This window comes from Labrus mixtus, chromosome 15 (assembly GCF_963584025.1).
Source record: "Labrus mixtus chromosome 15, fLabMix1.1, whole genome shotgun sequence".
Classification (NCBI taxonomy): Eukaryota; Metazoa; Chordata; class Actinopteri; order Labriformes; family Labridae; genus Labrus; species Labrus mixtus.
The window spans coordinates 19,913,902-19,930,625 of NC_083626.1; the positions used below are offsets into that span (position 1 = coordinate 19,913,902).

The 16,724-nt window shown below is 39.2% G+C and overlaps 2 protein-coding genes across 2 annotated transcripts; both read right to left on the reverse strand.

Annotated features, from left to right (window-relative positions):
* Positions 1–790: 790 nt before the first annotated feature.
* Positions 791–9,322, reverse strand: dhx35 (DEAH-box helicase 35). Its single transcript, XM_061057290.1, has 21 exons — positions 9,266–9,322; positions 8,717–8,844; positions 8,524–8,616; positions 8,100–8,177; positions 7,848–7,952; positions 7,696–7,757; positions 6,784–6,853; positions 6,610–6,669; positions 6,147–6,259; positions 5,958–6,054; positions 5,646–5,804; positions 4,828–5,038; positions 4,532–4,656; positions 4,204–4,258; positions 3,855–4,045; positions 3,678–3,755; positions 3,405–3,534; positions 3,135–3,216; positions 2,954–3,025; positions 2,756–2,867; positions 791–2,528 (listed from the first exon to the last, which is right to left on the reverse strand). Exons 1-21 carry the CDS (start codon positions 9,303–9,305, stop codon positions 2,490–2,492), a joined length of 2,100 nt encoding a protein of 699 aa, XP_060913273.1. The 5' UTR covers positions 9,306–9,322; the 3' UTR covers positions 791–2,489.
* A 432-nt stretch (positions 9,323–9,754) lies between these two features.
* Positions 9,755–13,897, reverse strand: rab5if (RAB5 interacting factor). The gene is made up of 4 exons (XM_061057291.1): positions 13,599–13,897; positions 12,886–12,989; positions 12,642–12,771; positions 9,755–11,318 (listed from the first exon to the last, which is right to left on the reverse strand). Exons 1-4 carry the CDS (start codon positions 13,704–13,706, stop codon positions 11,277–11,279), a joined length of 384 nt encoding a protein of 127 aa, XP_060913274.1. The 5' UTR covers positions 13,707–13,897; the 3' UTR covers positions 9,755–11,276.
* Positions 13,898–16,724: the final 2,827 nt, after the last annotated feature.

Below are 16,724 nucleotides of genomic sequence, written 5' to 3' on the forward strand. Positions count from 1 at the left end.
GCAGAAGCAAAATTGATAATTGCTACGTTTTTCCACTGCTGGTATACTACCAGTATATTTGCTCTCTGGTTGACTTTATATGCCTTATTTAGAGTTAAAATGAGCATCTTAAAATACATGTTTTTTGCATGTACTTTAAATTTGGTTAATGAAACAGTGCCTACTTTAACGCCCAAGTCCGTAAAAACTCAGCTAGTATCAAATATGTAGGAAAGGGAACACTCTGGACTTATAAAGGTGTAGGTTTGAGATGCTCTTTGATTTAATACCCGGGAAAATAAAGGCATTGTTAATTGTTCAAAAGTGAGTGCATTGGTTTTTGTTTTGTTTTTTTGCTGTTTTTTTTTGTTTGTTTTGTTTTTAACCTTAGCATTCTCTAAAATGACATTTACAGACAGAAAACCCTTGACCAACATATAAACCTTGCATCTGATTATATCTTGGCTCAATGTGGTCTTACAATTGTGTAAAAAAAAATGTAATTTTTGCCGTATATTGTGCAGTGTTTTTTTTACCCTTACTTCCCATGTGCTTAACACTTTTTTTTGACTGGATAAAGGGCCAATGACTTGACTTTAGTTCTTCTTCTACCACATCAACAGCAAAAAAAATATTTTCAAAACATAATTATCAAAAGGCCTACACGTACACCTCTCACTTACTTATCTTTTGTGTCGGCCCAATTAGCAATTGTTTGTGGTACAACAGTGCCACCTTCTGGAAAACTTGTGCATTGCAAATAAAGTACAGTAAACAAAAGTACAATAAAAAAAATAAAGAAAAACTGTACTCAGTGCATGACAATAAGGCTTTATTTGAGGATGTGAGGAAGAAATGGCAGGTGACAGTTTTTATCTCAGAGGTTAGCATTACACAGGTCTACAGGTTACTGCTTTGGCTGCATACAGACTCAAGAGTATCAGCACAAATGAGGATAAACAAGCCATTTTGCAAATGTTTCATTTGCATTTAGTCTACAAGGTGATCTTGGGTGTCTACATCTGAGTACCTTTTAGCATGCAAAGGTACCTAACTTGAATATCTGTCTCATTTGATTTGGTTTTATTATCTACTCTATGCTGTTCTGTTGTTTCGTTACAGTTTCACTGAATCTACAGTAGCAATGTGAAGAACAAGATCTACTAATAACCATGCAGGCAGAAGTAAAATTGTGTAACAGTGATCTTACTGATTTGAAAGCAGATTAAAATGACAAAACCTTTAATATACTGCTCACCGACACTTTCAGGGCCAAATACCTCTGAAGAAAAACAAAACTTTAAGTAAAAAAAAAAATCAACGAAAGTGGAAATTAAGGACACGTGCTATCAATTTCGTAATGGAATCACAAATAAATGGCTAATTTCCTGAACACCTTGTAGATGAGGTTGATGGTAAAACAAAAGAAGTACAAAAAAGCCTTGCTCAAAACTGAGAGAATCCACTAGAGGAAAGGCAAAGAGATGGCTGAAATCCAATAAATGCTACAGTTTCTTTGAGGCTTTGGATGCATGTCTAAATGCACTTTATAATAACAGGAACAAATGGCACTTTTTACTTTTGATTTCACAGCTTTACTTTTTTAAATGCTTGGGTGCATTTACACATTCCATCTGAAAAGGAAATGCGAAATAGGCTGATAAAGAAAATTGGCACAGAGTGGTGACAAGGCCACTATGTCTGAGCTAGACGGTAGTAAAGTGGCATTACAGGGTGGAAAACAAGGATCAATAAATAAAGCAGTCTTCACAGTATCATTATTAGACCTAGGATCTGAGGTTGACTGAAAAAAATAAAGCAATGTGTTTCCTTCTGCACCAAATTCCAGAAAAAGATACATATCCAAATACTCTATGTATAAAACAAAGTTGAAGTTATTAAAACTAAATTGAAACAAAAGTGAATTAAAACAAAAAAGGTTCCCACAGTGTGTTAGAAACAAATGAACCCATACATCAAGTCTCTCAAAAAGGAAACATCCTCACAGTCCATTATCTTCCATTATTTATCATGCACAGGAAAAATACAGCAATTAAAAAAATAATAAAGCCAAGAACCAGGTATGGACGGGCCTGTGGCACAGACCGTTCCCTGGACCTGAGCCTGCTCTGACTATATACAAGAATGACTGAAGTGAACTACATGACTATACTGGAAAGAACACAAGACAAGGCTGGACCTGGTCTCATTTCACATTCATAACCATTTACTTTCATAGATCGAAATATGAACTATATCAAAATAAGACAGGCGCTTTCAAATGAAGCAAGTCTCACGTGTTAACATCAACACCACAAATGTATCCACTTAATCCCATTCTAGCATGGCTACATAGTGTGATGGGGTTGTGCAGGTGGACATGGACAATAAATATTTTACATCTTTATATACAGTGACATGGAGAGGGGCACAGTGGCAATTTGAGAGGGAGTTTCTCCTCTTCATATAATGAATCTCTCCGTCTTCAAGTGGTGTGAGGAGGGCAACATTCAGAGGACCCGCGATCTCTTGCTGGCCAGCGAACCATGCTGGAGGAGGAAAGAGACAAGACAGTTTAATTAAAATAATCCTGTTAGCAGATTATGAATGGAGGTGTCAGACGCTAAGAGAGTATTATGAACTATTACAGACATTATTCAACATAACAATATAACGAAACCTCCAACAGCAGCAAACTAGCCTTTACCAAACATTCACAAGAGTTCTAACCATTAAAAGCACAAGAGAGAGTCGTGTGTTTCTTTCTTCCACCTACCTTGGCCTGCTTGTAAAAGTGAGGGGCCAGCTCAACCAACCAGGACGACTCAACAGCAGTCACATCACGCATGTAGTACTTTGCTGTCTGCACCACTTCATTGAAAACAACCCTGGAAAAGAGACGAGGTGAAAGACTTCAAATTTAGTATCTCTGACTGCTGTGTATTCATTCTGTACAAGTCGAAAATGCACTGACCATTTTGGAGGCTTCTCTCCAAATAGCACAGAGTTAGGGTGGATTTGAAGCTCACGGTCATCTCGTAAAGTCCTAACAGAGCAGTTGAATATGAAAGAGTGTCATTTTGTTTGTTAAAGTATAATAATGCTAGGAAATGAAAAACATCTATTTGAAGAAACAGCTAGAGAGCATGTCTCACCTGTAGGAACCAGAGTGGTGAATGCGGGCTGCGTTTGCAAAAAACCCAAATACAATGCACTTCAAGATCACATCAGGGTCACCTGTGCAAAAGAAAGTAGCAATGAACACTCCTTTATACATTTAATACACTGTTATTACCCTATGCTTGTGTACAAAGATTTTCTTTAAGGAAGCACAAAGTTAAGAGTAGAAACAGGAAATTAACAGAGGTCAGTTTGCCTACTCACCTATAACACCATTTCTTATTTTTTAAATGACACACTCATACCTTCACTGGAAGTCCGCGGAACCTTAAACTTGTTCATGAGTCGCCGGAGCTGCTCTCGTACAGTCACAGCCCGCAGCAGGCCCTTATAGTTGAGGAAGTGTTCCTGACACCACTGGGAGCTCTTCTGGTGCTGCAGGTAAGAGGACATTTTTCCTTTTTTTATCCAAGTTAACTTATTCCCTGTCTTGTACTTAGCCCCAAGTGTTGTGTTCACTTTAACAGATTGAGCTAAAAATGACTAGATATATATACACACACAAACACACACTGTACCTTAATGAATGCTTCATACACATTCAGCATTGTGAGGTGGTCTCCCTCAGCAACTGCAAATTTCCTGTGTTCTCGGGCCTGCGGGGTAAGATAGCAAAAAATGGATAATTGTTACGCTGACAGAGCATTTCTGCAAAACAAAAAACATGCTCCTATTGAAAGCTTGTTTTCACTTACAGCAGCTTTCTTCTGATTGGGCGGCACAACAAATATGTTCTGAATCTGCATCATTGCCGCAATGGTGACAATCTCTTTGGAGCAGCCAAAGTTTCCAGACTCTAGGAGCATCTTGGCAAACATGGGGCTGAGAGGAAACTCTGCCATCCGCACCCCCATGGGATCAGTCAAACGCCCGTAATGGTCCAGACCTGCCAGCAGACACACACAGCTGGTTAAGATTCTGCATGATGTGCAAGGACACCCGAGCTCGTAGATGCTTTCCGACACAAATTGTGAACACTGGCCTTGCAGTTGAGGTATAGTTTTCCTTTTTTTCCCCCTCCCTGCCGACAGATTTGTATCTTACCTCCAAGAGCGTAAAGAAGCTCTAGAGCCTGCACCATGGTCTGAGCAGGGGGAGGCTGCAAAATCAAAAAAGATGCTTGTTAAGGCTAATAACCTTAAATTTCACTCTGAAAGACAGAAAAAGTATACATCTGGTGTACATGGGGAGTTCTTGTCATAACATATTTCAAAGCGCTTACACACAATGACTGCATTCATTTTATAGTTTCTATGTATCTTTCCCCAGAGGCTGTGAGCCATTCTGGCTAATTAAAATGTAAAGTACATTTTCTTTCACAGTGCTTGAACACATCACAGCCACCCCTGTGGATGCAAAGAGAGCTACTCACAGAAAGGAAGCTGAACCGCAGCACGTTGTCGATGCCTAACGCTTTGAGCTGCAGGATGACAGGGGCCAAATTGGTGCGCTGCATCTCTGGCACAGTCGAGGCAGGCAGTTTCTCAAAGTCCTCCTCTGATGAACACAACAGAGGCAATAAGAACACAGGGAGGGAATGATAAAGAGTGACAGAAAATACAGGCAGAGAGGGCAAAGGCAGAAGGATAAGACTGCGACAGTTTGTCATAAATGTTAACGACGCACTATTCCTCATCACTCTTCTATCTATTGCACACTCACACATACCCGTGTACAGTCTAAAGCATTTCCCAGGTCGGTTTCGCCCAGCCCTGCCTGCCCTCTGGCTGGCTGAAGCCTTGGAGATTGGAGTTATCACCAGAGATTCGATGGCAGTGCTGGGATTATAGGCTCGAAGCTTCACAAACGCACAGTCGATGACAAACACAACTCCGTTTATAGTGATGGAGGTCTCTGCAATGTTGGTGGCCACCACGATCTGAAAGACAAATAAAACAGTTGTCACAATTCACTTAGCAGACGCTTTTATCCAAAAGCGACGTACATCAGAGAGTAAGTACAACACAAATCCATTCATACACCGCCACCGAAGCAGAGGGAGCAATGCGGGGTTAAGTGTCTCGCGACGACTCTACCCACTGAGCCACAGCCGCCCCAGTTGTATATCACACCACTGTACAGCTGTAGTTCCCTGTGTCAAAACCTGGACAGTTTGAGTAATTCATTGAGGTCACTCTTAGAATTTTCTATATGACTTACTTGGTTCAAACCTAATATGAATGATATGTGTGTAGATATGTACTTTCAATGGAGGCCATGTTTGCAAGTCATTATAAAGCATATTTTTTTGCACTATTAACTATCATCCCAGCTTTTTATATTAAGTCCATAATAATGTCTTAGGAACAGTAATTTGAGCAGCATTAAAAATGTGAAATGTAATTGAAACTGAGTTTGATTATTAAGATCATTTCAATGTTGTTGGATTTGGAAGTGTAAACTGAAAAAAGGGATGCACACAGACTTTAAAATGTCTTCTTATTTCTTCTATTCATGAATGCACAAAAACAAATCACTATAATTACCTTGCGGACAGATGTTGGGGCCCGCTCAAAGACCTTCATCTGCTCAGCGTAAGGTAGACCAGAGTACATGGGCAAAATTCTTAGGTGTTTCTTCATGCCGTATCGTGACAGAGTCCTGGCCTGCTCCTGAAGTAAGGACACCACTTTCTCCACCTCTTCCTGAGAGAATGATCACAAGGAACAATTAGAAGAACCATAAAAAAAACAGGGAACAAGGACAGACCAAGTGTGGAAAATGTATAGTGTGATTGTATATAATCTATATGCTTTCATTAATAGAAGTTAAGTAGTTCTAAAGTTGTGGTCACTAACCTGCCCTGTTAAAAATGCCAGGACATCTCCGTCATCCTCTGTCTCATGGATCTTCATCACCGTCTCCACTGTGGCCTTCACATAGTCTGGGACAGGACTGAGAATAAACAAGACATAAGACGTTGCTCCGTTACACAGAACGCAAAATGCAGATCCTGCAGCATTTCCTGGATTGTGCACTTTGACTACCTGACAGTGTAAAAGACGTCCACTGGAAAGGTGCGTCCCTCAACTGTCAGAATTCCACACGTGTCCTTGTTTGGATCCCCAGACTCATTCAGATTGAAGAAGTCATGAAATTTCTTCGCAGAAAAATGACATTAGAGTAAGAAAGGGGAACATTAACATATTAATCCTGCCTTCAGTCTTTCATTCTAATAAGGATGTAACATACCGCGGCAGTTTTAGTTAACCATTTGCATGAAGATAAAAGCTGTTCTTTGAACAGGAAGTAGAGTAGAAGTCTGATGTTGCATTTCAGCTGATTTGTTTAACGCTGAGCACAGTCGTGGCCTGATTGTGTCGGTCTTTCATCAGTGTATTGTCAGTACAGCAGGATCTGACCTAACATCAACTTTTCCTCTGACTGTGTGTCTTTGTTTCTTTATTCTCGCTTATCAAGCATATCTGCTCATCTTAACGATGTAGTCACCTTGGCATCCAGAGTGGCAGAGGCCACGATCAGCCGCAGGTCTCGGCGCTTTTTCTGAATCTATGGAAGAATCAGAGACACAGTTGGTGCAGAGAAGAAAAGTTACAAGGTGAAAAACAAAACAGAAAGCGTGTTTCTCTGGGCTCTTTAGTAATAAAAATCTTCTGAAATTACCTTTTTAAGGAGACCAATGGCTATGTCTGTGTACAGGGTTCTCTCGTGTGCTTCATCCAGCATCAACACACTGAAAACAACAAAAAGAAAACATTGGTAGGAATACAACCCAGTATGAACTTTAATGACAAGTCCACATGTTCCACAAAAGCGTCATTTTTTCCACACCCAAAATGTTGCAAGACGGCTGAAAACTGTCTCACTGTCTTTGATAACAGGAACTATTAAATACAACAGAGCCATTGTTAAAGATATTAGCAACCTCTAGTAAGCCACAATATCCACAGTGAATACTAGATACAAACTTTCACAGATAGGAGACATACAGTGAACGCTGAGTGGTGTGGCGTTGATTCCAGGCGGACACACACAATAGAGCTCGGTGTTAGTCTGGTCATATTGTCTGTTTCATGCATGTTTAAGTAGAGATTTATGTTATTATGTGCTGTCCAGTATGGTTGCCGACATCTTTTGCCATTGATGTTTTCATGCTCTCAGTGCGAGGCAAATCCCCCGGGACAATAAAGGTTACAGTCATTCCTTCATTTGTGAGCAGCAATGAAACACAGCTTTTTCTCTGTGCTTTTTGTTCAGACAGGACAATGCAAAGACACTCAGACGGCGGCTTTCTTAAACAAGAAAACTTGATAAAAGAGTGTTTAAAATGATCACACATTGCACAGGACAGTCTTGTTGGAGCACATGAAAACAGAACTGTGTGATTTACACTATTTCTAAATTGTTTTCTGCATTACAGGTCCTGTTAAAAAAGTTACAAATTGTAGCACTTGGAATAAAATAACGCCAATACCAACATATCTCTGTTATAAGCCCATATCTGCTCAAATATATCACCAAATCGGGATATTGTACTAAAACAGCTTACATAATGCCTTAATCGAAATCATGTACCTGTATTTTTTCAGAAGAGGGTCAGACATCATCTCCCGGACCAGCATGCCATCTGTAAGGAACTGAAGCACACAGGTTCAATTAGGTGAAGGAAGTAAACATAAAACAGTTGGCAATGAAGAGTTAAGGACGCAAGCGGAGGAATACAATACCTTGATCCTTGTGGCATGGGGATCAGAGCAGTCATCAAATCGGATGGTGTAGCCCACCTCATGACCCAGCAAGGCCCCCCGCTCCTCTGCCAAACGGTTAGCTACCTATCAGCAGGAAAGAGGGGTAAAAAAAAATACAGAATATAAATGTGTCCCTTCAGTCAGTGTGAACTCAGTTACTTGCAGTGAAATGACATTGGCAGACAGTGACAGAGCAGCTGAGCGTTAACGGAAAGTCAGCACGGGTCTTACAGAGATAGCAGCCACACGTCGGGGCTGTGTCACTCCAATCACCTTCCCCTCTGCTGCCCAGCCGGCCTCCAGTAGGTACTGAGAGGAGTCAGATGAAAAAAAGAGAAGGTAGATTAAAAAAAAAAAAAAAAAAAAAAGAGCTAAAAGATGAAGACATTGATGTTGCAGAAAAGCACACACTGCATAAATGAAACCCTTACTGATGTGGTCCAAAGCCTGCTCACTAAAAATATGGCCACTTAGCATCAAGACAAGGTCATATTAAACCACAATGGGAGTTAAACCACATGAAGGGTACCAGTCCACTGCGGCAATGTTGTGCCTTTAGCGGTTAGACTGTGTGCAGTATTTGGAGGGTAGGCGAACAACAACTGCTACACATCAAATCTCACTTTAAGTAATCCTTAGTTTTTTTTTTCCCAACCTGAGGTATCTGTGTTGTCTTCCCACATCCTGTCTCCCCAACTATGATGACAGTCTGGTAGCTCTCCACCAAATATAAGATGTTGTTTCTGTGCTGGATGGGAAATATTGAACACAATAGTTTACATGAAACATCACAAAGAGACACACACAAGTATTGTTTGGTTAATGCATGTTTAGGGGCGCCGTGAGACCTTGAAAACGGGAAGTTTCTGTCGTTGTTTCTCGATGGAGAGGGCGGTGTGCGGGTTGAAGATGATGGGGGAGCCTGTGGTCTCGGAGTTGAGCTCGCGTTCCTCGGAGATTCCCGGCGCCTCAGACCCTGGAGCAAAACAGATGGTGCAAGCAGAGACAACATGTTTTATTTAAATCTTAGCAGGCTGAAGCTACAAGAGGAAGATAGCTGTGGGTTTTAGTGCAAAGTGCTGACATATAACCAAGGACGTGTAGGGAAACCAAAGTCCTTCACTGCTGCCCTTTGACATAGCATGTTATTCAGAGTTTTTTTGTACTCTACGTTGCAAAGCGTTCATGTCATATTTTGGCAGGTTGCAAACTTAAATTCCGCAGAGGTAACGTTACCGTAGCTGGACCGAAGTGGCTGCGGATATCACGTAGCTGCAGTGAACGCGTCGGCAGCCACGCCGAGACGGACTCAACTTTAATAGCAGTTAATGGTTCATCTATGCAAACCCGAAATAAACACATTAAAATGCCGTATAAATGTCTATTTTCGTACTTACCCGGCTTCCAAAATTTCATCGTGGAAAGGGGAGCCGCCATCTTGGACTCTACGTCACATGTGTTTTTTTTTTTCCCCCTTAATCGAATATGACGTCATGATTTGAGCGAGATTTTATGAATGATGTCAAAGCGTCTGAAATGAGTAGAAATGAGCTGCAACTGCACGTACAAGTTGTCTCATCATGACCTGGAACCAACTTTGTACAGTAATTCAGTTCCTATGTTACCGTTATGCTAAAATACACCTAGACTAAACTTAGAACAAATCATGCAGTTTTGACTACTTTACATTTATACAACAGCTGAAGTTACTAGTTACATTCAGGATCAGGGATTTGCAAGTCATTCATACAATACATGGCAACAATAAATGAAGTAGTTGCAATAACATCAATTTGTATTCATGATATGAAGATAAAAGCTACATAGGGATACAATAAACTGATCATCGAAATCCTACATTTCAATAAAAACAAAAACAAATACCGTCTCTTTGAAAATGGAGGCCAAATAAAGCCCATGTTTAATGATTCCCAAAAAATTTGATCATAAAATACAATCCTTTCAAACACCAGCTGTGTATCTAATATAACAGTATCATTGCAAGAACTTTTTGAGAACTGGCTTTTTAAAGTTCACTATAAAATACTGAGAGATATGTTACATCAAGCAAGATATAACATACACACAAATAAATCTGCGTAACACAAGGTGGATTTGACGAAAGGACATTGTACAAAATTTACAGAAGAGTTTAAATTAATTTTAAAAAAACAACAGGTAAGACTTTGATCTGGAAGCTACATGTGAGAAACAAATAATACATTTAAATTAATTCTACCCTCCTAACTAACGGCATCAGTAAAAGACATCTAAATGTACCAACAGCAAGTCATGGCCGTGCACAGATTGTTGTTTAGCTTCAATCTGTGAACATTTGCATCTGAAAATGGCATGCATGTTTCCTCCGTCTTTGCTCTGAGGAAACTTTTTGGATTGACATAACTTGAGTTTCTGACTGAAGTAACGTTCTGTGAAACCACTGACAGACACTTGCATTGGGACTGGATATCAGCTGATATGTGTAACTTACCGCTATCACTTTTGTTATATGGTGTTAAAATTGGCTCAAGTGAGATTTAAGCCGTGGTAAGCTGCAGCATGTTTCATATTTGTTGGGCTCATACGTTTTAGAAGAAGTAACTGCTCACAGATTTTATATCAAAATGCTGTGTTCATATCCTATGAGCAAAGAAAGTAAGAACAAGGATAACTCAACTCTTAACATCACATAATGTAGCTGGTTACCCTAATAGATGTGACCATGTGCTTTACAGTTATTATTTTTAAACTCTGATTATTTTCTTAAGTCAAATAAGTTATTTTAGAGTGAAATCTAAGACCAATTATTTAAAAGGTGGCACAAACTAAATCCTCTAGTAGTTATTTTTTTGTCCCGGCACTAAAAAGGGATCTTTGTAACACCGATTGACCTGATTGGAAGTTTAGTTTTATTAATTTAAGTAGTTAGCTCATGACCAGTAAATGTGGAGATAAACACATACTGGTTTTTATTTTTGCAGTCTAAAATTTCCTCTAAAAAGAAGGATCCAACAAATACCAAATCCCTCCTCAGATTAAAATCTGTACAAATGCAACTAATCTCATCTGATTTTATTAGTTTTCTTAAAATGTTAGTGTTTTTTTTTGTTTTTTTTTACAGAGGTGATGACAAGCCAGTAATGAAGGAAATAAAACATTTATGGGAAGTGTAATGGAGGGTGCCTTGAAAGGAACCCCCACATTTGAGAGATGTACAGCATTTCAACACGTTCGTCACGGTCGTGTTGCAGGATCTCGTGAATCAAACTAGGATTCCCATGATACACTGCACACTGAAAAGTCATACTGAATGTAGGAGTGTTTACACCCCTCAAGTCATGGAGTTCCTCTTGTCTTGACAATTTACTTCAACAGAAATGTTTGTATTTAGTGTCCCATGGATTCCTCTCAGTCAAAATGTAGAGCTGTGTAAAAGATTATCCACACCACCTGAGACAGAGAGAAAACAAAAACAAGCAATTAGACACCAAAGTTCAAACCATATGCCTCACATGCAGCAGATGTTGAACTCAAACACTAAAAAAAAAAGTATTCAACACAAGAATCAGATCTGTAACTGTAAATTCAGATGATAAAGCCTATTCATTACACACTGTAATACAACTTCCAAATATATTCATAATAGGTTTAGTAAAGTCTTGATAAATCTGTCAGACCACGACATTCAAGTGGGCCAAGTTTCACTCCAGAAATAACATCATTAGCTTCGCCTGTGCTTTTAAAAAGAAGTAAAAGAATCAACCAGCTTTGGTCATAAGGCTGGCGTTCTTAGGAGGATCAAGTAATGACCCTGGTTGTTGCCTAGAAGAAGTCAACATAAATGAGACTTCTTCAACGTAAGGTCAGTTATTATCATATTGTTTTGCATTAGACTTTGCTAAACAATGCCTTCTGACATCCTTTTCTGTCGTATTTCAGGTAGTTATAGCTGATTTTAAAATGAGTCACTGAAGGACTATCACCACATTTCAGTCATCACAGACATTTGTCATTAGGCACGGCCCAAAAAGATGGCTCAATAGTACAACAATAGGAGAACAGTATTCTAAAGACAAGAACCCCATAGTAAAAAAACCCACTAAATTTAAAGAAGACAACACTAAATATGAAGGGGAAAAAAAGTGCAAGATTTAAACAGTTTTCCAAATTACAGAGTAATTATCAAGTAAATCTATAGACTATAAAACTATAGACTATGGATAACCTATAGACCAGTGGTTCCCAAAGTGGGGGTCGGGACCCCCTGGGGGGTCGCGAGACACTGGGAGGGGGGTCGCGAGTTGCCTTCCAAAAACAAATGCAAACTGGAAATGACTTGAAATTACATATTTGACCTATTATTGTGAAATTACATACAAAAATGTTGCTCAATTAGGTTAAGGCTGCTGTATTTTTTATTGTTGTTCTAATGTCAGTGTTTAGGATAGGCCCATTAGTGTGTGCTGCTGTGTGCGCACCGTTATGCTTTAACCACTTCCAGGGACAGAAGGGGTCCTCGGTCTCTCGCAACGCTATTTTGGGGGTCGCGGGATGAAAAGTTTGGGAACCCCTGTTATCGACTATCCAATGGTGATGTAATATAACTATAATGACATACAATACCAATGCACTTTCTAAAAATTCCCCTCCCACAACAGCAGTGCTCATATGACATTCAACTGTATCCAACATCCATGAGGTGGCTCTTAATAATATGGTTGCCTTGGAATGTCTTTATTTGATTTTTTTTCCTTCTATTTTTTGCACCCTTACCAGAAACAGAGCAAAAGACGTCATGAAACCTTCTTTGGTGAGTTCCCACGTTCCACCATACTCCTCCTCATCAATCTGCTGAAAGCTGCTGAAGTATACGTACAGGACCCCGGCATTGATGATGCAGAATCTAGAAAGGCAATCACATCGAGATGTTATCTTCCCTATTGGGCGTGAAGCGAGACGTATACATTTCTGGACTCAGTGAAATGTTAGGCGGACAGAGGTCGTCCGTGATACTTACATGGCTATTCCCAGGAAACCTTTCAATGGCGCGACACCCCATATCACGCCAAGGATTACTGCGATTATTTGCCGAAGCCAGTAAATCACATCTAAAAACTCGTCCTGAAAAAAGAAAATGTTAATGAGTAGATTATTGGTGGAGGTGCCTGAGGTGACAGGTGGAATTCAGATAAAGGGAAATCCAGCTCGGTGGAGGAGGGAGTCCACACATTTAAAAAAAAAAAAGTTAATGCATTAATAAATCTGAAGATTAATAAATAGCCAGGTGAATACATGTTTGATGGTTGAATAATCATTTGTGCAAGCCTTCTCTGGCTGCAGCCTCTGACGTGCTTTGCTTCTTTGACACTGTGAAGACTTTCACTTAGAGAACTGATAAATACACAACAACGCAGGATTTTTTTTTTTTTTTTTTTTTTCACATTCAAAAGCAATTTCAATGACTTGACCCCTCATGGGGAAACACAAGACCCAGCATCATCAACACATTTATTACTGCCTTGTTTTGTCTTCAACAGTAACTACCCCTTGACCGCAGAGGGATTTCCTCTTCAATTTGACTGTCAAATGAGATTAATGCTTAGCCTTAGCATGGCAGCTACCTTTAAAAAGTCTTCTTCGCAACACCTCACAACAACTTCGGAGCCATGAGACCTTCGGCTGTAACAAGTTGACAGGTAAGCTTTTATTTTAAGAGGGCAAGTGACTGACCTTCTCTTCCCAAACAGCATTACTGTTGAAGGCTTTGCTCCATGTGGACTGTTTTACACCCCCATTCAGCAGATGACTTTCTTCTTTCCGCTTTAAATTGCTCGTCATTCTTGGCTGTTTCCTTCGGCCACAAACAAATGAAAGTAAGAATCCAAACCGGATGACACCTGAAGTTAGATGTAAGCCTCTAGCTTTCACTAGGGCAAGAAACTACAGTGAAATATTAGTGGGTATTAAGGGAATGTAGGCTCCGCTGATCTGACAGATTTCAGACACTGACCGAAAAAAGGCTAACTGAGCATGCGCAATATTTCTTTGACCCCAGCGCCAGACAGCCAATCAGCGAGTGCGACGTTTCTGCACTGCTGTTGTCGGAATCGGCTAAAATCCGACATCGACCCCCAGTGTTTAAAGACTGTAAATGCTATAAAATGCAGCTATAAGTGAATGTTTTCAGGGTATCAATTTTACTGTGAGAGAATCTTGCTGTCAAATAAGATTCAAAATCATTCAGGCACAAAATCTTTTTTTTTTTTTTTTTTTTACCAACTTTTTATTTATTTTGACAGCCTTTACATGTGTATATCATCCAATAAATTCATTAGGTAGTAATTCATACATCCATTTCATTGTCATAATTACAATGCAAAAATTAAAAATAGATCTATACTATATCATAGTATAGATCTGACAGAGTTAACAAAATGTTTTCATAGTAATTCATGTAATAAGGCAGCGTAAAGCCATTATTTTATTTTTTATCTTTATACGGCTATCATTCTATTTAAAGAGTCAGTCAAAAATCCAGAGATTTAGTTAATAACCATATGTGGGGGAAAAATATCAACAGAAAAATGTCCCCCGTAAAATGAGAGAATATAAAAACGCAGCTCTAAAATGTGTGTATGGATTGAAAATGTGCTTTTTACATTCTTTATCATAAAGTAATTCATTTTAAATCGAAACTATATTTAGAAACACTGCGTCAGGGGATACCATGAAACTATTCTTTCTTATGAAACTGACCGAAATGTGCTTTTTTCATGTTAAATTCTTGAATTTGTTACTGCTTCAGATCTTTAAAGATATTTTTTAACAAAACAATGTACTATCTTATTTCCCAAAAAAACACACAGGGAAACCACTTAAGTGTTTTGATTGTTTTTTGATTGCAATAAACGTACAATAAGCAGCCTACCTAAACTTTGATTGATATATTGGTTGTATTAGAACCTGGTTTAGACTCATTAGACTGGAGTCATTCAGACCTTTCTGTCGTTCTCTCTGTTCTCCAGCAGAGGGCCTACTTCTTAATGGTGCACTTCAGTCCACTTACAGACAGTCTTATCTAGGTCCTGACCAACACTTCTGACTGAAGATAACCCCAATGGTTGACCCTATCTTAATTGAAAGATAATACTGAAATAACCCTCTTAATGTAGTTATTTGGCATATAACCCCACTATATGGCTCTGACAAAGCCTGAGTCCTGAAACAGGCTGGATATATGATATTATAATAATCGACCGTATGTGATGTGATTATAGGGAAGAAGAGAATTCCTATGAGATTTGCACTTAAAACACGGTTGAAGGGTTTAAAACTGGCCCTCTAAGTGTGACTCACTCATGAAGCTGGGGGTTGTGTCATCATCTTTAATTTGAGTCTAATTGGATGCATGCATAATAAACACAGCTTAATGGAAAATCAATGAGAGTTTCGGTGTTGGTCTTAAATTGTGTGTTTCTTTAATTGGCTATACTCAGTAAGTTCATACTTCTAGAGACCTGGATGTGACTAATATGTAGGCAGATTTAAATCAAATTAATTTTACTATGAGAAAGGGAAGAAGGTCAAAACCTCAGCTCTTTGTGATAGTAACTAATGTGATTTTTTTTAAATCCACATGTGCTTTTTGTAGATGGCAGGAACATATTCTAAATAGGAACTTCTATAATAACTATACGTTCAAGTGATTTGATGAACAGTACCAGTCAAAAGTTTGGACACACAACAGTAACAGTACTATCAATAATACAGTAGACTAAATTATATTATTAGAATATAGCTACTGTAAGCTGTATTTAGGGCACACCTGCTAATAGAAGGGTTTTTCGTTAACCAGGAGTTTGCAGGTTCAAGTCCCGGTGCGGACCAAAATCTGGAAATTGGTTTCCAACTCTCTGACATCTCTCCATTAGTGCACATCTATAGGATCCTGTTTGTGCATGTGTGTGTATTTCAGCCTATGTGTGTAGCATGTTTAACACGTGTAAAATTGAATTTCACCTCGCAGGATTAATAAAGTATGTCTTCTTTATTGTCGTCATCATCATAAACATTATAAATATCACGAGTGCTATGTTCATGAAAAAGCTGGGTCTTTAGCTTTTTCTTAAAGGTGCAAAGGGATTCTGCAGATTCAGTGGGTAATTCATTCCCCCACTGGGGGGGTGACATAGGAGAAGGGTCTAGCTAGAGACTTAGGGCCCTGTTGTGAAGGTTAGTCCAAATGCTTGTCATTGGCAGAGCGGAGTGGGTGGGAGGGAGTTTAGACCTGAATGATAATGTCTCGATAAGGAAACCGTTTTTTGTTGCTGTTTTGTAGGTGAGCAGCAGAGCAATAGCTGGGAGATGAACAGCGGCGTGATAAGGTTTTAAGGTGGTAACAGGTTGAATAACAAAACAGTCAGGAGGGTCTATTATCCATTTTTAAACCAGCATGTGTAACAAAAGCAATGAATATAAACTGTTAATAGTTGTATTGACATTTACGGCAGCAAATGTCACTTTAACTGCATATTTTTTTGATGAAGTGAATCAATTAACAGCATAAGCTCCTGCCATGTATGAGGAACATGTTCCTCATAAATGTCTGTGTAAAGCGGGTATTGCCAGAGAGGCACCATGTTCAATGTGTGACAGCTCATATCGGCAGCTGAATTATGTGCACTTTTGTAGAGAAATTGGACCACTTGTGTAATATCAACAGGACATTACATTTTATTGGCCTGATCGTAATGCCTTATTTCTATGTGATTCCTTGTGTCAAAACATGGTTGTACAGGCCTACGTGTTAATGAAATAAAGTTATAATGTAGGTGTCAATGTGCCAAGGAGGTGGCA